Below are 15,897 nucleotides of genomic sequence, written 5' to 3' on the forward strand. Positions count from 1 at the left end.
AATGAAAAAGTAATTCATTACATAAATAACTGCCACATAAACTATTAAACTAAACGCATTCTGGTAAAAAAAAAAAAATATTTGAGTAGTGTTTTAAAGAAAGATCAAATAGGACAATTTTATTATCATCTTATAATTTTATGTGTGACGTGAGCGTTATTGTTAGGACATATTTCTTAGAAGCTATATTTCCTAACCTCTGGAGCTTGAAAAAGGCGACTGGACTTCTTTAAATACCTGGGTCTCTCCACCATTTGGTTGAGAACTGAAGAAGCCTTTCGGATGAGAGGTGAAACGTCTTCAAGAAACAAAAAGAAGTCCAGTCGCCTTTTTCAAGCTCCAGAGACTACTATGACCTGGATGACTGAGAATCTACACAGACATATATTTCCTAACCAACATGTTAAAAAAACTGCAAAAATGAAAGGCTAAGATTATGAAAAGTTTCGAATTATTATTGTCGTTGTGAATTTTTTTTCTCGGGTACTTAGACTCCTATATTTATTGTCTTATTGTATTTTTTTGTTTGCTATTCATAATTATAAAAAATAGTTATCAAAAAATTTAGAGAATCAGAATTTGGAGTTACTAAGTCGAAATTTTGAAATAACTCAGTAACCCGAAATTTTGAGATAATGACCCAAATTTTTAGACTTAGTTCTGCAAAAATATAAAAACAAATAAAATAAAATAAATTAGTTACAAAAACAAGGTTCTATATTATATTTTATATTAACGGCATTTGCCCACTTTTACATTTTTTACACGGAAAGACTCGGAAGTGAAGGCGGAAACACGTGTTTGTTGTTGGGCGATCTTATTGGTTGCTGCGGGTCGTTGATTTGAGGCGTTGAGGCGGAGGGAAGATTCAAAATTAGACAAACAAAAAACGGTGAAACCAGTACAGGTGGCACGCTACGATGACGAGACAAGCGTAAGTACAGTTTTATATTCTATGTATTCCAGTCAGACTGCATTTTTTTATGCTTATTACACTGTCACTAAATGCTGAATGTAAGTTTACGTAGTTTTCCACGGGCGTTGACTAGCTCTGCCTTAACGTTAGCCGGGGGCTAATTGGCCGCTTTGCCAGTGGCTTTAAGTGATCATGTCGTCATAAATGGCTAACGCTAACGGTGTCTTGAAATGTGAATGACTCTGTATTCATTTACTTATACAGGAAGGGGAAAACCCCCCGTAGGCCCCCTCCAAAAAAGCCCTCCAGCACCCAGACGGACCCGGTTGGGGTGAGTGTTTCTGGATTGTTAAAGAAGGTCAACTTGGCAAACAGCACAGATGCAAATCACATTCGTTTCAGTAGGCGGAGTCTTATAAGATGGATAGGACTAATTAACCGACAGTGGCAGAAAAATAGCTCAGTAAAATTTCGCTTCAACTTCTAGTGAGCCCACAGTTTTCGCTCCACAGCCTTGATTTTTTTTCTTTCTCAAAAGGTAACAGATTTAGACTTTTTGATCTGGAGGCATTTTATTGAGAGCAGTGCCATAACTACCATCTAACTAATTAGTACCATCTAATTTAGTTGTCTGTTTTCAACTTTAAGACGGTAGTGAGAATTATGATGTATGGTTTGGAAATCATGGCAGAGTTGAAAATTCTAAGATTCTGGTCACTCCCAATTTTGACTGGGACAAGATAAGCATAGGGAAAGCTCAGGTTGAGCAGTTTGGAAACAAAGTTAGAGAGGCAAAGGGTTGACAGAGGGTGCTGAATATTGAGCTGCCAGGCAGAAGGAAAAGAGGAAGACCACATGGATATAGTGAAGAAGGACATGAAGATGACCCGCTGTGGTTGCTGTCTCCCCTCAGCTTTTTTCACCAGTCTATTTACCTCTAACTTTTTAGCAACAGCTGTATAGAGACCCTAGCAGTGACCAACAATAAACCTCATTTTCTTAATGGAAGTATGTTTAAGTGTTGTGCCAAAAAAAAAAAAGAGAGAAAAAAACCCAAAAAGCTGTAAATGGCTGATAATCTGTGAAACACATCTCAAACAATATTGCTCATGAATGATATCAAGTCATTTTGAGCCAGAAAGAACACTCCTGTCACAAGGTAGAAGCTGCAATTATTTTTTTGCACAGTGACTGTTATGTCTTTTATTTATCCAGGTAAAAAGATTCATTCAGATAAAAAATGCCTTCTTTTTTTTTTTTTAACACAGATCTGACCAAGTGGGCAGCAGAAATTGTAACAAATATGACATAACATCCTGTTGACTACAGCCTATTTACCAACATAAACAAGGATATTAGACATAAAAATGCACAGAAACATCAGTCACTTTTTAGCACACTTTAGAATGTCAAACTTTAAACTCCAAGTAACAATAGGCAGTGCAACAAATGATGTACGTCAGTAGCAACAATCCCACGGCATCCAGAAATTGCATAGTCTAGTGTTTTGTTTTGTTTTGTTTTTTTTAAATCATGCATTAAATATTTTTTGGTTCCGTTTTTCATAGCTGCTTTAGGCCCTATGCAATAGTAAAGAGCTCACTGTGTTCACTGTGTTATTTTGTTTCTCAGGTATACTGTCGCGTGCGGCCCCTGGGTGCTGAGGATGAGGAGTGCTGCATTGAGGTGATCAGCAGTACCACCATCCAGATGCACATCCCTGAGGGGTTCAAAACAAACCGCAATGGAGAGTACAAAGAGGTAGGAAATCTAATAAACTAGTTGTAGTTATGGAATAAAGGCTGGTGAGACCATGTTTTTCTGTTATTGTCAAGAAAAGCTGCAAAAAACCCAACAATAACCAAAACCAATCAAACACTGAGTTGACGGATTCCAGTATAGTTTATTCCTGTGTCATGAAAGTCCATGACTGTTAAAAACACTGGTTAGTAATGTGGCATCTTCAGATTAATTCACAGCAGGTGAGTGGGTGTTGCATGTCTTGCCACCTGCACACCCTATCCAGAGTATTTCAAGCAGTGAGAATGCATCTAAAGTGGAATCTCTCCTTTTGTGCACAACATGTAGGGAAACGGCTACTGTATAAAATATCGCAGACTGATTTACTTATTGTCATGTATAAAAACAGCTTCTACCAGAAATGCTCAATTTTACATCCTGGCTTTGTCAGTTCACATCATCCTGCTGCATCTCCACATCTCCTAAGTGCACGGTTTGAATTTGTGCTAAAATCTGCAATGAATTGTTTATGAAGCTACTGAACTTTTGTAGCTGTGGGGTTGTTGAGTTGAGTTGTTTTCAGACCAGATGCAATCCTTGAAGAGTGGACGTTAGATATTGAGCTGGAGCTATAAATAGAACTTCTCCTCCTCTGCAACAAAAGGAATTAGATGAAGTGGTAGAAAGCTTCTTTTCAGACACTCCAGTGTGGAGGTGCAGCCCCAGAAAAGAATTTAGAAAGTACTGGAAACAAAATAACATGCTTTTGGTTTTAGTCTTTGTGATTTGGGAACAAGCAAGCAAAGTGTGTGTGTGTGTGTGTGTGTGTGTGTGTGTGTGTGTGTGTGTGTGTGTGTGTGTGTGTGTGTGTGTGTGTGTGTGTGTGTGTGTGTGTGTGTGTGTGTGTGTGTGTGTGTGTGTGTTGGGAGGGGCCTTTTTTGTGTGTAATGAAACGGGTTTATAGGTTGCATAGTTGTTTGTTTTTTGTTGTTTTTTAAATATCGATCTCTTTTGGTTCACAGACACAGTACACCTTCAAAAACGTCTTCGGCGTTTCAGTATCACAGATGGAGCTCTTTGAGCATGTGGCTAAACCTCTTGTTGATGACCTCATCCAGGGAAAAAATGGTAAAAAAAAAAAAAAGAAAGAAAAAAAAAAAAGACAAAGGCCAACATTATAAATAAGCCATGATTATTTTAATGTACAGAAACAGCTAAATCACAGCCACTGGCCTATTTGCCTTTTTAACAGCTGCATTTGAACATGCTTGGGAACAAAGGGCAGTTTAGCTTTGAGTTCATGATTAGCAGTTGATTTCTTCTCCGTTTGTATCAGGTCTGCTCTTCACATATGGGGTGACAGGAAGTGGAAAGACTTTCACCATGACTGGCTCTCCAGGCCAGGGTGGGCTTCTGCCTCGCTCCCTCGACATGATCTTTAACACTATAAGTCCTTACCAGGCCAAAAGATATGTAAGAGTCGCACACAAAAATTGCTAATTGTTTGGCACCGAATTAATTAAATCCTCTGCCCAATCTCTATAGTTATTAATCTAATTTCATTCTCTCTTTGTTCAGGTTTTTAAGACTGATGATAAAAATGGTATGGAGGTTCAGAGTGAAGTTGATGCTTTGTTGGAGCGCCAAAGGCGGGAAAACAATTCATCTGTTCCTAAAACACCCTCCACAAGGTAAAGGCCCCTTTATACTGTTCAGCTCTGCACCGTCTAGAAATGTAAGTTGATATTACTGAGAAAACAGTGGTCAGCAATCTGTTTCTGGTGATAGAGCATTTAACTGTGATAAATCATTGAAAATGACATATGTTGCTGTCTACATAGGCAGAAATTCACATTTAACAGAAACTCATTTAACTATTTTACACTCAGCAACCTTCCTGTTCTATAGGAATACATCCAGAACGCAACCAGCTGGCAGCCAGTTAAGTCGAGTTGTGTTCATTGATAGACTCATTCAGACTGATGACAACATGCTGGCAATCTGTCTGTATTTATAAATTAGATAGCAAAAATTTACAAACCTTCAACAATCTCTGAGAGTGATTGCAGTCGGTCCAAGTCAGACTGTGAGCCAGTTAATAATTTAAAGATATCCTCCTGGGTATGTTGAACTTGCTTCGTGGCACAGGCCTCAGGTCTGAGTCTGGTGAGATATTGGCGCTGCAACTGCATGTAAATTTCTGCTTTGATTTTTAGACTGAAGGTTGATCCTGAAATTGCTGACATGATTAAGCCGGAAGAGGCCTGTAAATTAGAGGGCGTGGACGATGACAGCAGCTACAGCGTCTTTGTCTCCTATGTAGAAATCTACAACAACTACATCTATGATCTCCTGGAAGAAACTCAGGAAGATGTGATCAAGCCAAAGTGAGTTAAGAAAATGTAAAATGAAAGGAGCACAATTCATATATACAGTATGCATGTGGATAAGATGATGGCATAGTTCCCATCATGTTGTATCTCTTTAATAGAGTAAAATATCAAGTTTAGTAGTTTAGAATTAATTTTTTATGGTAGAGTAGCCAGGAGACAAAACTGTTGTCTTTTCTTTTTACTAGGTGGAATGGTGGAGGCACACCAGTGCGCCAGAACACTGAGTTGATGTATGTGACCAGTAAATACTCGTACATATATCAGAGTAGCAACCTGAATTAGCCGAGCTTCAACTATTGCACACAAATGTAGCGTCCAGCAAATGTAACCTTGTCAAATTTGGAGACATTTCCAAAGTTGCACAGATGTTTCTGCTGTCAGTCAGATGAGTGCTTTGGTACAGAAATTCAAATTGAAAATCAGTTCTTACAAAGAAGCTATGCAAAACATAGGGCTCAATATGAAGACATGTAAAACATGTAAAATCAGAGCTGCTGATAACAGGCTATGTCAGGTAATGTCTCCAGTGCTGATGAGTGTTACTTTATCCCTGAAAATCCTTACATTACCTTTGCTGTTTTTAGTCTTTGTTATGGCAAAGCTGAATGGTCTTATACCTGTTTTTGTTGCTTTGTTGCTGACTGTAACTGATTGCTTTCTGTGGCTGGAAGTGACCAACATTAATACCTTCAACCTCCTGCAAATTCTTGATACCTTACATTTTGCAGAGTGAAGGAAATGCAGTTCCCTAATGTGATTATTTTCTGAATGCAGACCACCTCAGTCTAAAATCCTCAGAGAGGATCAGAATCACATCATGTATGTGGCAGGTTGTCTGGAGGTTGAAGTCAAATCTGCTGAGGAGGCTTTTCAAGTGTTTTGGAGAGGTGAGCTGTCCTCATTTAAATGTAAAGGGAAAAAATAAAGTACGCTGCACTGATGATCATAGATGTGACTGACCTGGAATTGCTGGCCTCGGGGTCGGCTCTAGCCAGGAGATGACCTCCGTTAATCTTCTCTCTGAGCATGTTGCATTTGAATCTGAATGCTCAGTATGAGATTTGTGCCTGCATTAGTTTGTTTAAATTGTACATGAAAATGTCTGTAAACAAATTTGGTTTTAGAAATGGCCTCTATGTTTTTCCAGGTCAAAAAAAGAGGAAGGTTGCGAACACTCGACTGAACAGAGAGTCCAGTCGCTCCCACAGTGTGTTTATTATTAAACTGGCTCAGGCACCTCTTGATGCAGATGGTGACACCGTTCTCCAGGTCAGCTGAAAGTTGAACCAAGCTAAGCTGGATTTTTGTAATACCTACTTGGATAAACTGTAATTGACAGTCAAGCTCTCTTCTCCCCATATTGTTTGTCAGGATAAGAACCAGATAAGTGTCAGCCAGCTGTGCCTGGTGGACTTGGCAGGAAGTGAGCGAACTGGCAGGACAGGAGCAGAAGGCACTCGAATACGTGAAGCAGGTTTAACATTTAAATCCTTATTTGGGGCAATGTTGGCAAACTTATTTTAAATCAGAAATGTCTGGTGATTGTATGCTTAAGTTTCCAATGCGCTGGTAATACTTCAAAATACCTTACGGCAAGTAGACATTACAAAGGTGGCTACTGATTGGCGAGACTTGCTTAAAGGACTTTGTCAGTTACAACTTAGTCGCGTCCTAAAGTGTCTAACTTTTATCACCAGTATTAATCCAGAGGAGGAGATATGTTACAAAATAAATTATTGAAGAAAACATTAAAACTAGCAAATTAGCCCATTATCTAGTAGTAGTAATTGTAGTAGTAGTAGTACAGTAATCCCTCGCTACTTTGCGGTTCGCTTCTCGCGGACTCGCTGTTTCGCGGGTTTTCAATCGATATTAGTTTAAAATATTTATCGCATATTTTCGCTGTTTCACGGGGTTTTGCGGTACTCGTTCTTCACATGCGTAGTACGTGTTGTACAGTAATGTATATATTTGGTGTATAAGTGTGTGGGGAGGGTTTATAAAAACTTAAAATAGTGTATAACTACTAAAATAATGTATAAGTATTAAAATAAATATAGCGTCCCTACTTCGCGGATTTTCACTTATCGCGGGTGGTCCTGGAACATAACACCCGCGATAAGTGAGGGATTACTGTACGGTGGCAATTTTCTCATAGGCTTTAGAGAATCGAACTTATTTATTTAGGCACATGAGGGACCGCCTGCTTGCTGTTGTAATTCAGTTTTAAGGCACCTCCATCTTTTATATACAGTCTATGGACTTGTGTTTAGTTGAGGCTCATGTGAGATTAACCACATTTTGCCTTTCAGGTAACATTAATCAGTCTTTGCTGAATCTGAGAACATGCATCGAGGTACTTCGAGAAAACCAAATGTTTGGCACAAACAAGGTATGTTGTGGCAAACTGAAGCTGGACTCTGATTGCATTTCCTGATGAAGCATGTAGGTAATGCGCATTTTCTCATACAGATGGTCCCCTACAGAGACTCCAAAATAACCCATCTGTTTAAAAACTACTTTGACGGAGAAGGAAAAGTCAGAATGGTTGTCTGTGTCAATCCAAAGGCTGATGACTATGAAGAAACCCTGGTAATTTTACCCCACATTCTTACTTTGTGACTTTTTAATGAACCCGTAAGTTGCTTTTTTTTTTAAAAAAAATTTTTTTTAAAGCATACACTCTGTTTGTGCAGCTGGTGATGCGGTTTGCGGAGATGACCCAAGAGGTGGAAGTGGCCCGGCCAGTGGACAGACCAATCTATGGCTTCACGCCAGGCCGTCGTTACAGAAACCAGGCATTCAAAGACGAGCTGTCTCGCAAGCTGGAGGAACGCGGCGGCCCCATAGATCCTGGTAATGATCAAAGACTGTGCTTAATTTTGAGGATTTTATTTTTTTTTATGCCAAATTAAATCAATTTTATTATTCAGCCAGGTACTCCCACTTTTATAAAACTCTTACCAGCATCAACTTACTGTATATAAAGGCATAATTTGAATTTAATTGGAAAATAAACCTTAATTATAGGCATTCTCCCATTTTTCAAAGAAGATCCTTGGACACACAAAACATGGAAATTAACAGACATTAAATTTAGTCAGACAGCTCAACTCTTGCAAACATAATTTCCATTTTTTCCAGCTTTAAAGAGTTGTGGTTCTTCTGCTTCTGTAGGCATGCCTGCTGCTGTAAACCCCCTGATACTCAGCCTCCCACCTCTACCCTCCTGCGAGCTGACTGACCCACACGATGACCTCACCCTGCCCAGGCTGATTGAAGCCCTGCAGAACAGGCAGAGGATCAAGCAGATGATGACTGAGGAATGCAACAAAACAGGTGTCTGCTCTCGTTTTAGCTCAGCTGATGCTTTTTGGCTTTGACAGTTCAGTTTATTGACGTTTTCTTTCTCTTGCCTCACATTTCTTTTGATGTCATTTCAGTGAACATGATGAAGTCCATGCTTCAGGAACTGGACGGCAACCTAATTTCCAAAGAGAACTTTATTCAGGAACAAAATGGCAAACTGTTAGAGAAAGACAAAATCATCCAGAGCAACAAGGCGGAGATTGAACGTTTGGAGAAGAAAGCAAAGATGCAAGAGCACAAGGTGTGAAACATATGCATTCAAGCTGCAGTTCTGAAGGTAGCCATGGGTTGTTTTTAAATGGCTCACATGCTTCTGTTTCAGATTGACATCCTGCAGAAAACAACTAAAATCTTTGAAGATGACAAGCGCTCACTGCAGCAGGAGCTGGAAACCAGAGAGCAGAGGCTGCAGAGGGAGCTGTCAGAGAAGAGACGCATGGAGCAGCGCATGAATGGTGTGATCTCGGACACCCAGTTCAAGTGGGAGAAAGAATGTGTGAGTTTAAAATCTTTTTTCAACATTAGTTTTTAATAAAAACCAATAACTATATTTTATAGTTTTCCAAACACTTTTGCCCCCCCCCCCCCCCCCCCCCCAGTGGAAACTTTGATATAATTTCTTGTTCAGATTGCGTTACCACATTTGAACATTAATGCTCTTATTGTACAGGAGAGACGTGTTAATGCACTGCAGCTTGAGATGCAAAATAAGCTGTGGGTGAAAGACGAAAAGCTGAAGCAGCTCAAAGCCATCGTGACAGAAAGCAAATCTCCACTTCGTCCTGACCCTCCACCACGTCAGGCGCAGACTCGGCCTCAGCCGCAGCCTCAGCTTCAGCCTAACCCTCGTTCTCAGCGACCCTCCAAAGAGGATCGCCTACCGCCACAGAGATCGATTTCACCCTCACCTATCCCCGTATGTTGTGTTCAAAAATCTTATTGATGTGTATTGTTAAAGGCTATGACAGCGAAATGGTGTTCTGTCCATTCAAAGTTAAATTCTACTGTGCTCATCTCTCTTAATCTACTAACATCACTAATCCCAGTGCCACAGCAGTAGACAGGTTATCATAAACACCTCATGCACATTATAATGTAGTCCTGCAGCAGTTAATTACCACTCTGAAATATTTCTGGTGAATGTATAAAAGAGCTGTTTTGATGCTGTAGTTTGCTTGGTAGTTTAGTCTAAATTTGTTTTGTAAATCTACAGTTTAAAAATCAAAGATACTAAATTTACAACAAATAAGACAAACTAAAGTTTGCAGATGCAGTTGTCAGCTATGTTGCAGATAAATTTGCATCAACTGATCATTTTAGCTTTGGTAAAATGCACATTTCAGTGTAGATTTTTTTCAACAGGTAGAGATTAAAAAAAAAATTCTTTGTACCAGACATAATGTACTTTATATAAGTACGTATAGTTGTTGCTGTATTTGATTACATTAGACTGTGAATGTGTCTGTTGCTGTTCCAGTTCCTATAAAATGCACTATAACATCTAATTTTTGCATTTCCTGTCTAACTGTAACTGTCTAACGCTCCCCAGTGCCCAGTTGATTCCCCTCAAGTCAGTCCAGTGCCAGAGTCACAGTCAGGCAGTGCCGCTAGTGATGAGGAGGATGAGATGAACCCAAGACCCATTTGCCCCCTCCCCAGCAGCAGTACCTCTTTGCCTGTGGCTAACTCTAGCTCTGCATATGAGGAGCAGGTTACTCAGGACAACAGGCAGGCTTACAATTCCCCTTGTACACCCACAAGACCCCAGTCTTCAGTCAGCCGGGCCAGGAGGAGAGCTGTATGCTTGAGTAGTGAGGAGGCGAGAGACTGCTTCCCCTCCCCTACATTTGATGTAGCCCTTAATGAGAGAAACTACAGGGTCAGTGAGTTAGATAAAGGCAGCAGCATGAGGTTGTAAAGTGTCAGGAATATTGGTCCCTACAAGTGGGGGAATAAATCCCCACCTGTTTATCAATTTCATGATTTCTTTCGTCAAGCTTTGTAATGCTTTGTCAAGTGCTATGTTTTCTCTGTCACTCTGGGGCTTTTTCTCACCTTTTTAAACTGCTTTCCTGTTGATCTGTTCAGACGACCACACCGGTACGCCCGCTGCACCGTCGTTCCCGTTCTGCTGGTGGGGAGAAGTGGGTGGACCACAAGCCATCATCAAACCTGGACTTGGGCACAGTTTTACAGCCGGTCATCCCCAATGCCATCCAGGTGTCTGCACCCAGCGAGAAGGCTCTGTCCAAGTGTGACAGATACGTGCTAACACACCAAGAAGTTGCCTCCGATGGCGAGATACAGACACAACTTATAAAGGTCAAGTATGCTGCAGTACATATTACACACATTTAAAAATGTTCATCTGATGGCCTGATGTTACTCACTCTGACATTTACATTTATATTAACAGCTGTCAGTTATGCACTCACCAGCAAACAAGCATCATATTTGCCCACTTGAGTTTCAGTTGAAGTTCTTTTGTAGCCGTTTGTTTTTCACTTTGCTCGAGTGAATCTGTCAATTTTAAGCACTGAGTTCAGATTATTTCTGTTGGTGCTCAAGATTCTGTTCAGTGATTGCAGTACCATCCATGCTTGCTGTTAGAGAGAAACTCCTGGTGATGTTATGAATTACATTTTGTTTCAAACTATATTTTTGAATATTTTGCTTTATCAAACTGCATCTATAGCTGAGAAGGGTTTCAGACTGTATTGAATATTAATTATAATAAAGTTGTCTGATGGTGGGTCTTTATTATATTTTTAAAAATTTTTTAGGGCGATGTCATTAAAACGAGAGGAGGAGGTCAAGCTGTGCAGTTCACTGACATTGAGACACTGAAACAGGAGCTCACTGCAGTCCCAAGGTACCAAACTGTAATTATTAAAATGATAGATTAGCATTGTTTTGAGAGACTTTGTTTGTGGATGCAGCTGCATTATAAAAAAAACCCCAATACTTTTATATACTTTCTATGGCACTAATAGAGACTAAGCCTTAAAAATAAAGTTTCTATTATTGAATGTGAAAATCAGTGTGTTGCTTAGGTTTAATTATATTTAACTTTGTAATAACAGGATTGAAAGATGCCTAAAATGTGTGGTTTGCTTTCTTTGAGGTGAATTTGAGGTGCTCAGTTGAGCAGTAATAACTGAATAGCATATTTATCATTTTACACAACTCTGTTGTTCAAATTAAGAATTTCAGCTACATTCCAATATTATTTGTACGGTTTTATGATGTTTGTTTTTTGTTTTCTTACATGTAATTTGTAACAGCAGGACATGGCATCAGACATTTTGATTATTATATTTCACTACTACTATAATTTTTACATCCAGTATTGGAAAAATATACATATTAATATCCATCCATCCATTTTTTTTCCACTTATCCAAATCAGGGTCACAGGGGGACTGGAGCTTATTGCTAATAATTTTACTCACATTACCTTCTGAGCCTTACATTTTCTTTAAGTTGTTAAATTTGATTCTAAACTTATGAAGATCTACTCATGATTTTTTTTTTTTTTTTTTTTTTTTTTTATTAATCGGTGTCTGAAGACGTAAAAGGAAGTCTTCAGAAGGCATCCCAGGCAGTGGAGATGGAGATTTGACTGATGTGGCGAAAAAGGTAAGCTAATAAAAAAAAAAATTATCCTGTAAACAATCGATTGAGGCTGCAATTGTATATAAACCAGTTTAACACAGGAGATGAAGTCTGAACAGCTTCAGTGTTCTTTCTGCACAAAGGTGTTGAGTGTGGGTCCTCAACATGTAACTGTATATTTTAGGCTGTCCCCTTGTCACAAGGAGTTGCCACAGTGGGCAGCTCTGTGTTTGATTTGGCAGAGTTTTATGCTGGAAGTCCCTCCTGATGCAAACCCAAAGGGCTTTCACAGTTTGGTCCCAGTCAGTTTTGAAACAGGCTTCGAATTCCCTCATTAAAAACTGTCTACACTGAATGTTGACTCGCATAATTATTTAGGATAAATTAGCCTGACATGAATAAATGCATAGTTAATCCTTAATGTTTCAGAGAGCTGAGTGTATTTTTTAGGTTTCACTTGTATCTGGAAAAAAATGTCTGTCACACAATATCTTGTACTGTTTTATCCAAGCTTCAGTGTTAGTATTGTGGCTACTGGCATGTTGTTTTTTGCAGCCAGAAGTTATTTTATATGGATGAAAGGGTGGAGTGCTATTTTATTGGCTAAAGCTTACATGCTTGGTTACCAGGCTGGATTCATAAACTGTATGGGTGCAAAGCACATGAATGCTAAGTAACAGATTAACAAAACAATAAAATTTCCCTCACCAAAACTGAAGCACAGACTTCTGTGATGGTCTCTACCAGTTTAATCTACTCTATCGAGGCCAGTTTACTACTCGGAACAGTGCAGCATTTCTCAACCTGTGGCGCACAGGGTCATGACAGGTGGGAAGCGAACGACCTGGGAAAAAAGTCATGTGGAACAAATGTCGAACATCAGATTAATTCTCACGAGGAAGTTAAGGAAATTATGTTAGCAGGTACATTATCACAGCGACTAGTGAATCTCTCCACCATCACCATCTGCTGTGTACAGAGAGCCATTGTGCTGCAGCTTCGCCACTGATGCAACCCTCCCGTTTATCGGGGTTTGGGAACAGTACTAGGAGCTTGTGACACCCTGAGGCTGGGTTTAGGACAGTTGTTCAGTTGTTGTCTTTTCACATTAATAAACACATTTGGACAAAGTTCCTAAACACAGCCAAATACGTCTTAATGTCTAAACAGATTTCCAACAAGAGCTATCAGATCATACATTGTGTTCTTATGGACATGCAAAGCTGTAGCAGTTGTGCATAAACCGTTTGTGTGTTATGAGTTTGAGAATACAAATTCAACCAGAGTTCATTTGTATTTGTCAAACAAATTAACAATCCTGTCATTGACTAAAACCAATCAACTGGAACCAAAAGTGGCTTACAGAACATGTATGTAAGAGATCAAAATTATGTACAGAGAAATGTACTGAAATAAATCTTTGATTTTATCCAACAAACTTATCTTTTTTAATGTGTTTTTGCCCTTTGTTTGCAGTGCTCTGTGGCTGTGGAGATGAGGGCTGGGTCAAACATGGGACCTGGATATGAGCATCATGGTGTCACCAAGTAAGTGAACTTTTTTGCATCACCTCTGAGAAAAAGCATTTTGTTTTCATGCAGAGTACATAACTAGAGATTATGATTCACTGTATTTTCTGTCACAGGCGCAGAAAACCCTAAAAGTTGGTGGCAGATCAACAGTGACCACTCCCCTCTATCCTCATCTGGCTGTTGTGCAATAGTCTGTCTTTTTATATTTAATTCTAGTGATGATATTTAAACACTTTCCATGCTTGTTTATATATATATATATGCAACAGAGACTATACATAGGTCACCAAAGCTTTTTTTTCCTTGTTTACTTGGATACATACATGTTTAGTTACTGTGACCCTACAGCTAAAAAAAAAAGTCTGTTTGCACATTTGTTACTCTGCACACATGTTATTGTGAACCTGCCATAATGGTTTTTGTCTCCTGTATACAGTTTATCTGAATTAAACTGAGTCGAGTTTGACCAAGTTCATTTGGAGTTTCTTTCTTCACTTTTGCACCTTTCTCACTTTTCTTCACTAGATGGCAGCACAGGAACGCAAGACAATTATAAGTCTTTAGTCACTGGGTGGACAACTACAAGCAGGCCCCTCTCCTATTGCACTATTCTGTAGGCATGAGAACAATACACTCGGAGGAACAGAGTTCTTGTCTGATCATATTTCAGAGCTTTTGTCAGAATCCCTCACAGTCACATATGGAGAAACAACCCATACATTTCACAGTAAACGTGAAAAGAGATTTAATGTTGAGTGAGTGTGCTGGGTGCCCAGAGTAGTGCAATAGTCATATAAATAAACTCAGATTTCAGTTTGCTTTCCTGTGCTTAATTAGTCATTTATTATGTTAAATAAGGCACTGTGGATATAAATTCACATTAAATTAGTTGTCCCAGGTTTCATAAAAGCCAGAGTATCTCCTGAGTTGAATGAAAATGTGTCTGGTGGCTTATTTATCACTGTTAGTACATTTGTTTGGAAATGGAAGAAACAATGCTGGTGTTTGTGCAAATGATACTGACATCCTTTGACTCGATTAAAATACTGATTTGCAAGTTCTGCATTCATAATATCACCTAAGTAGATACAATTAGCAGCTGAATGTGCCTTAAATATCAAAAGTAGTAAATTATCAAATAGATTTTAAATATATTTTCACATATACATTGCAGCCTGAACCATTTTTCTAGGACTTACCTGAAGGATGCTTGTGCGAACACAAATGTCACTTGTGTCAAACACTAGCTGGTCTTTAACCTGCTGCCTCCCTAATAAAAACTGATGCCCAAATGCAGGTAATATTCTGGTGCATTCACTGCTAGTGAGTGTGCATCGTGTGCTTCCATTGTTGTGGAAGAGAAAAAAAAAATTAAACCAAACTGATCTGTCTGAAATTTATTGAAAAAAACTGTTGCAAAGGGATCAATACAGCATGAACAGTCTTCATATTGGCATTGATACCGATTGCATTCCAGCTGTGGGGAGTTTTCTTCCCGTGGCTATACAGGACCTGCCTGATAACAGACACACAACGTGCCTCATGACCTCAAACGTAGCTTACAATGAGATGCTTTCTATCACACTTGCTTTATACAAGGAAATAAATTCTTAGCAGTCATAGAGGTTAAATCAGGCAAAACAAATTTTCCACTATACCATCTGTACATTTCACTCAAGCAGCCTCCTCACCACAATCAGTATTCCCAGCAGCGTGAATGCTTTTAAAGCAGACGATTTCCTGCTTTGTGCCACGTATGAGAAATAGCAACTGTTGAAATATTCCCAGTTTGATTTTCCTGAAATTGTCTTAAGTTAATGTGAGAAAATGGCTTGAAGGTAAATAGAAAAATATCTGCCCAGTGCAGGTGAAGTGCAATATCTAGACTACATCTGTAAATGTGGTAGAGCAGAACTTCAGGAAACAAAACCTCAGTACTCAAGTGAAGTATAAGTACCTCAAAGCTTTCCTGAATTACAGTACTTGAGTAAATATATCTATTTGCTGCTTTTGGCTGTGACTGAAAGGCAGCATATGATATAAATGATAAATGATAAGCATTCAGGAGTGTGTGAGTGCATATAAATATATATATATATATATATATATATATATATATATATTCACTCTCCTATCAGCCAAGCATCACTGGTGTAATGACCAGCTGAAGTTAGTGGTACAGTCATCCAGGCATTGAGTAGACAGTTGAAAACTCATCTACTACCAGTCTGGCTGTGTTTCAATTGGAAAGCGCTGGAGAGTGACTAACATGGAGCCTCTTGGAGAGGGTCAAGAGCCCAGAGCAACCAGTGGCCATTAAATTCACTCCTAT

The 15,897-nt window shown here is 39.1% G+C and overlaps 1 protein-coding gene and 1 non-coding gene across 3 annotated transcripts; both read left to right on the plus strand.

Moving 5' to 3' along the window:
- Window positions 1–809: 809 nt before the first annotated feature.
- Window positions 810–14,031, plus strand: kif23 (kinesin family member 23). Of its 2 annotated transcripts, XM_030731942.1 has the most exons (24): window positions 810–934; window positions 1,181–1,247; window positions 2,549–2,677; window positions 3,679–3,784; window positions 3,993–4,129; window positions 4,235–4,347; window positions 4,873–5,043; window positions 5,235–5,279; window positions 5,824–5,936; window positions 6,197–6,318; window positions 6,421–6,523; window positions 7,362–7,441; window positions 7,522–7,641; window positions 7,746–7,905; window positions 8,227–8,388; window positions 8,493–8,659; window positions 8,741–8,914; window positions 9,089–9,334; window positions 9,968–10,297; window positions 10,507–10,740; window positions 11,202–11,290; window positions 11,988–12,057; window positions 13,510–13,580; window positions 13,679–14,031. In XM_030731942.1, exons 1-24 carry the CDS (start codon window positions 921–923, stop codon window positions 13,692–13,694), a joined length of 3,039 nt encoding a protein of 1,012 aa, XP_030587802.1. In that variant the 5' UTR covers window positions 810–920; the 3' UTR covers window positions 13,695–14,031. The 2 variants fall into 2 exon arrangements, with proteins under 2 accessions (XP_030587802.1, XP_030587803.1); XM_030731943.1 differs by lacking the exon at window positions 9,968–10,297.
- LOC115782407 (Z30 small nucleolar RNA) lies at window positions 5,981–6,077 on the plus strand. Its single transcript, XR_004020145.1, has one exon. It is a non-coding gene; the product is annotated as a Z30 small nucleolar RNA (small nucleolar RNA).
- Window positions 14,032–15,897: the final 1,866 nt, after the last annotated feature.

This window comes from Archocentrus centrarchus, chromosome 6 (genome assembly GCF_007364275.1).
Source record: "Archocentrus centrarchus isolate MPI-CPG fArcCen1 chromosome 6, fArcCen1, whole genome shotgun sequence".
NCBI lineage: Eukaryota > Metazoa > Chordata > Actinopteri > Cichliformes > Cichlidae > Archocentrus > Archocentrus centrarchus.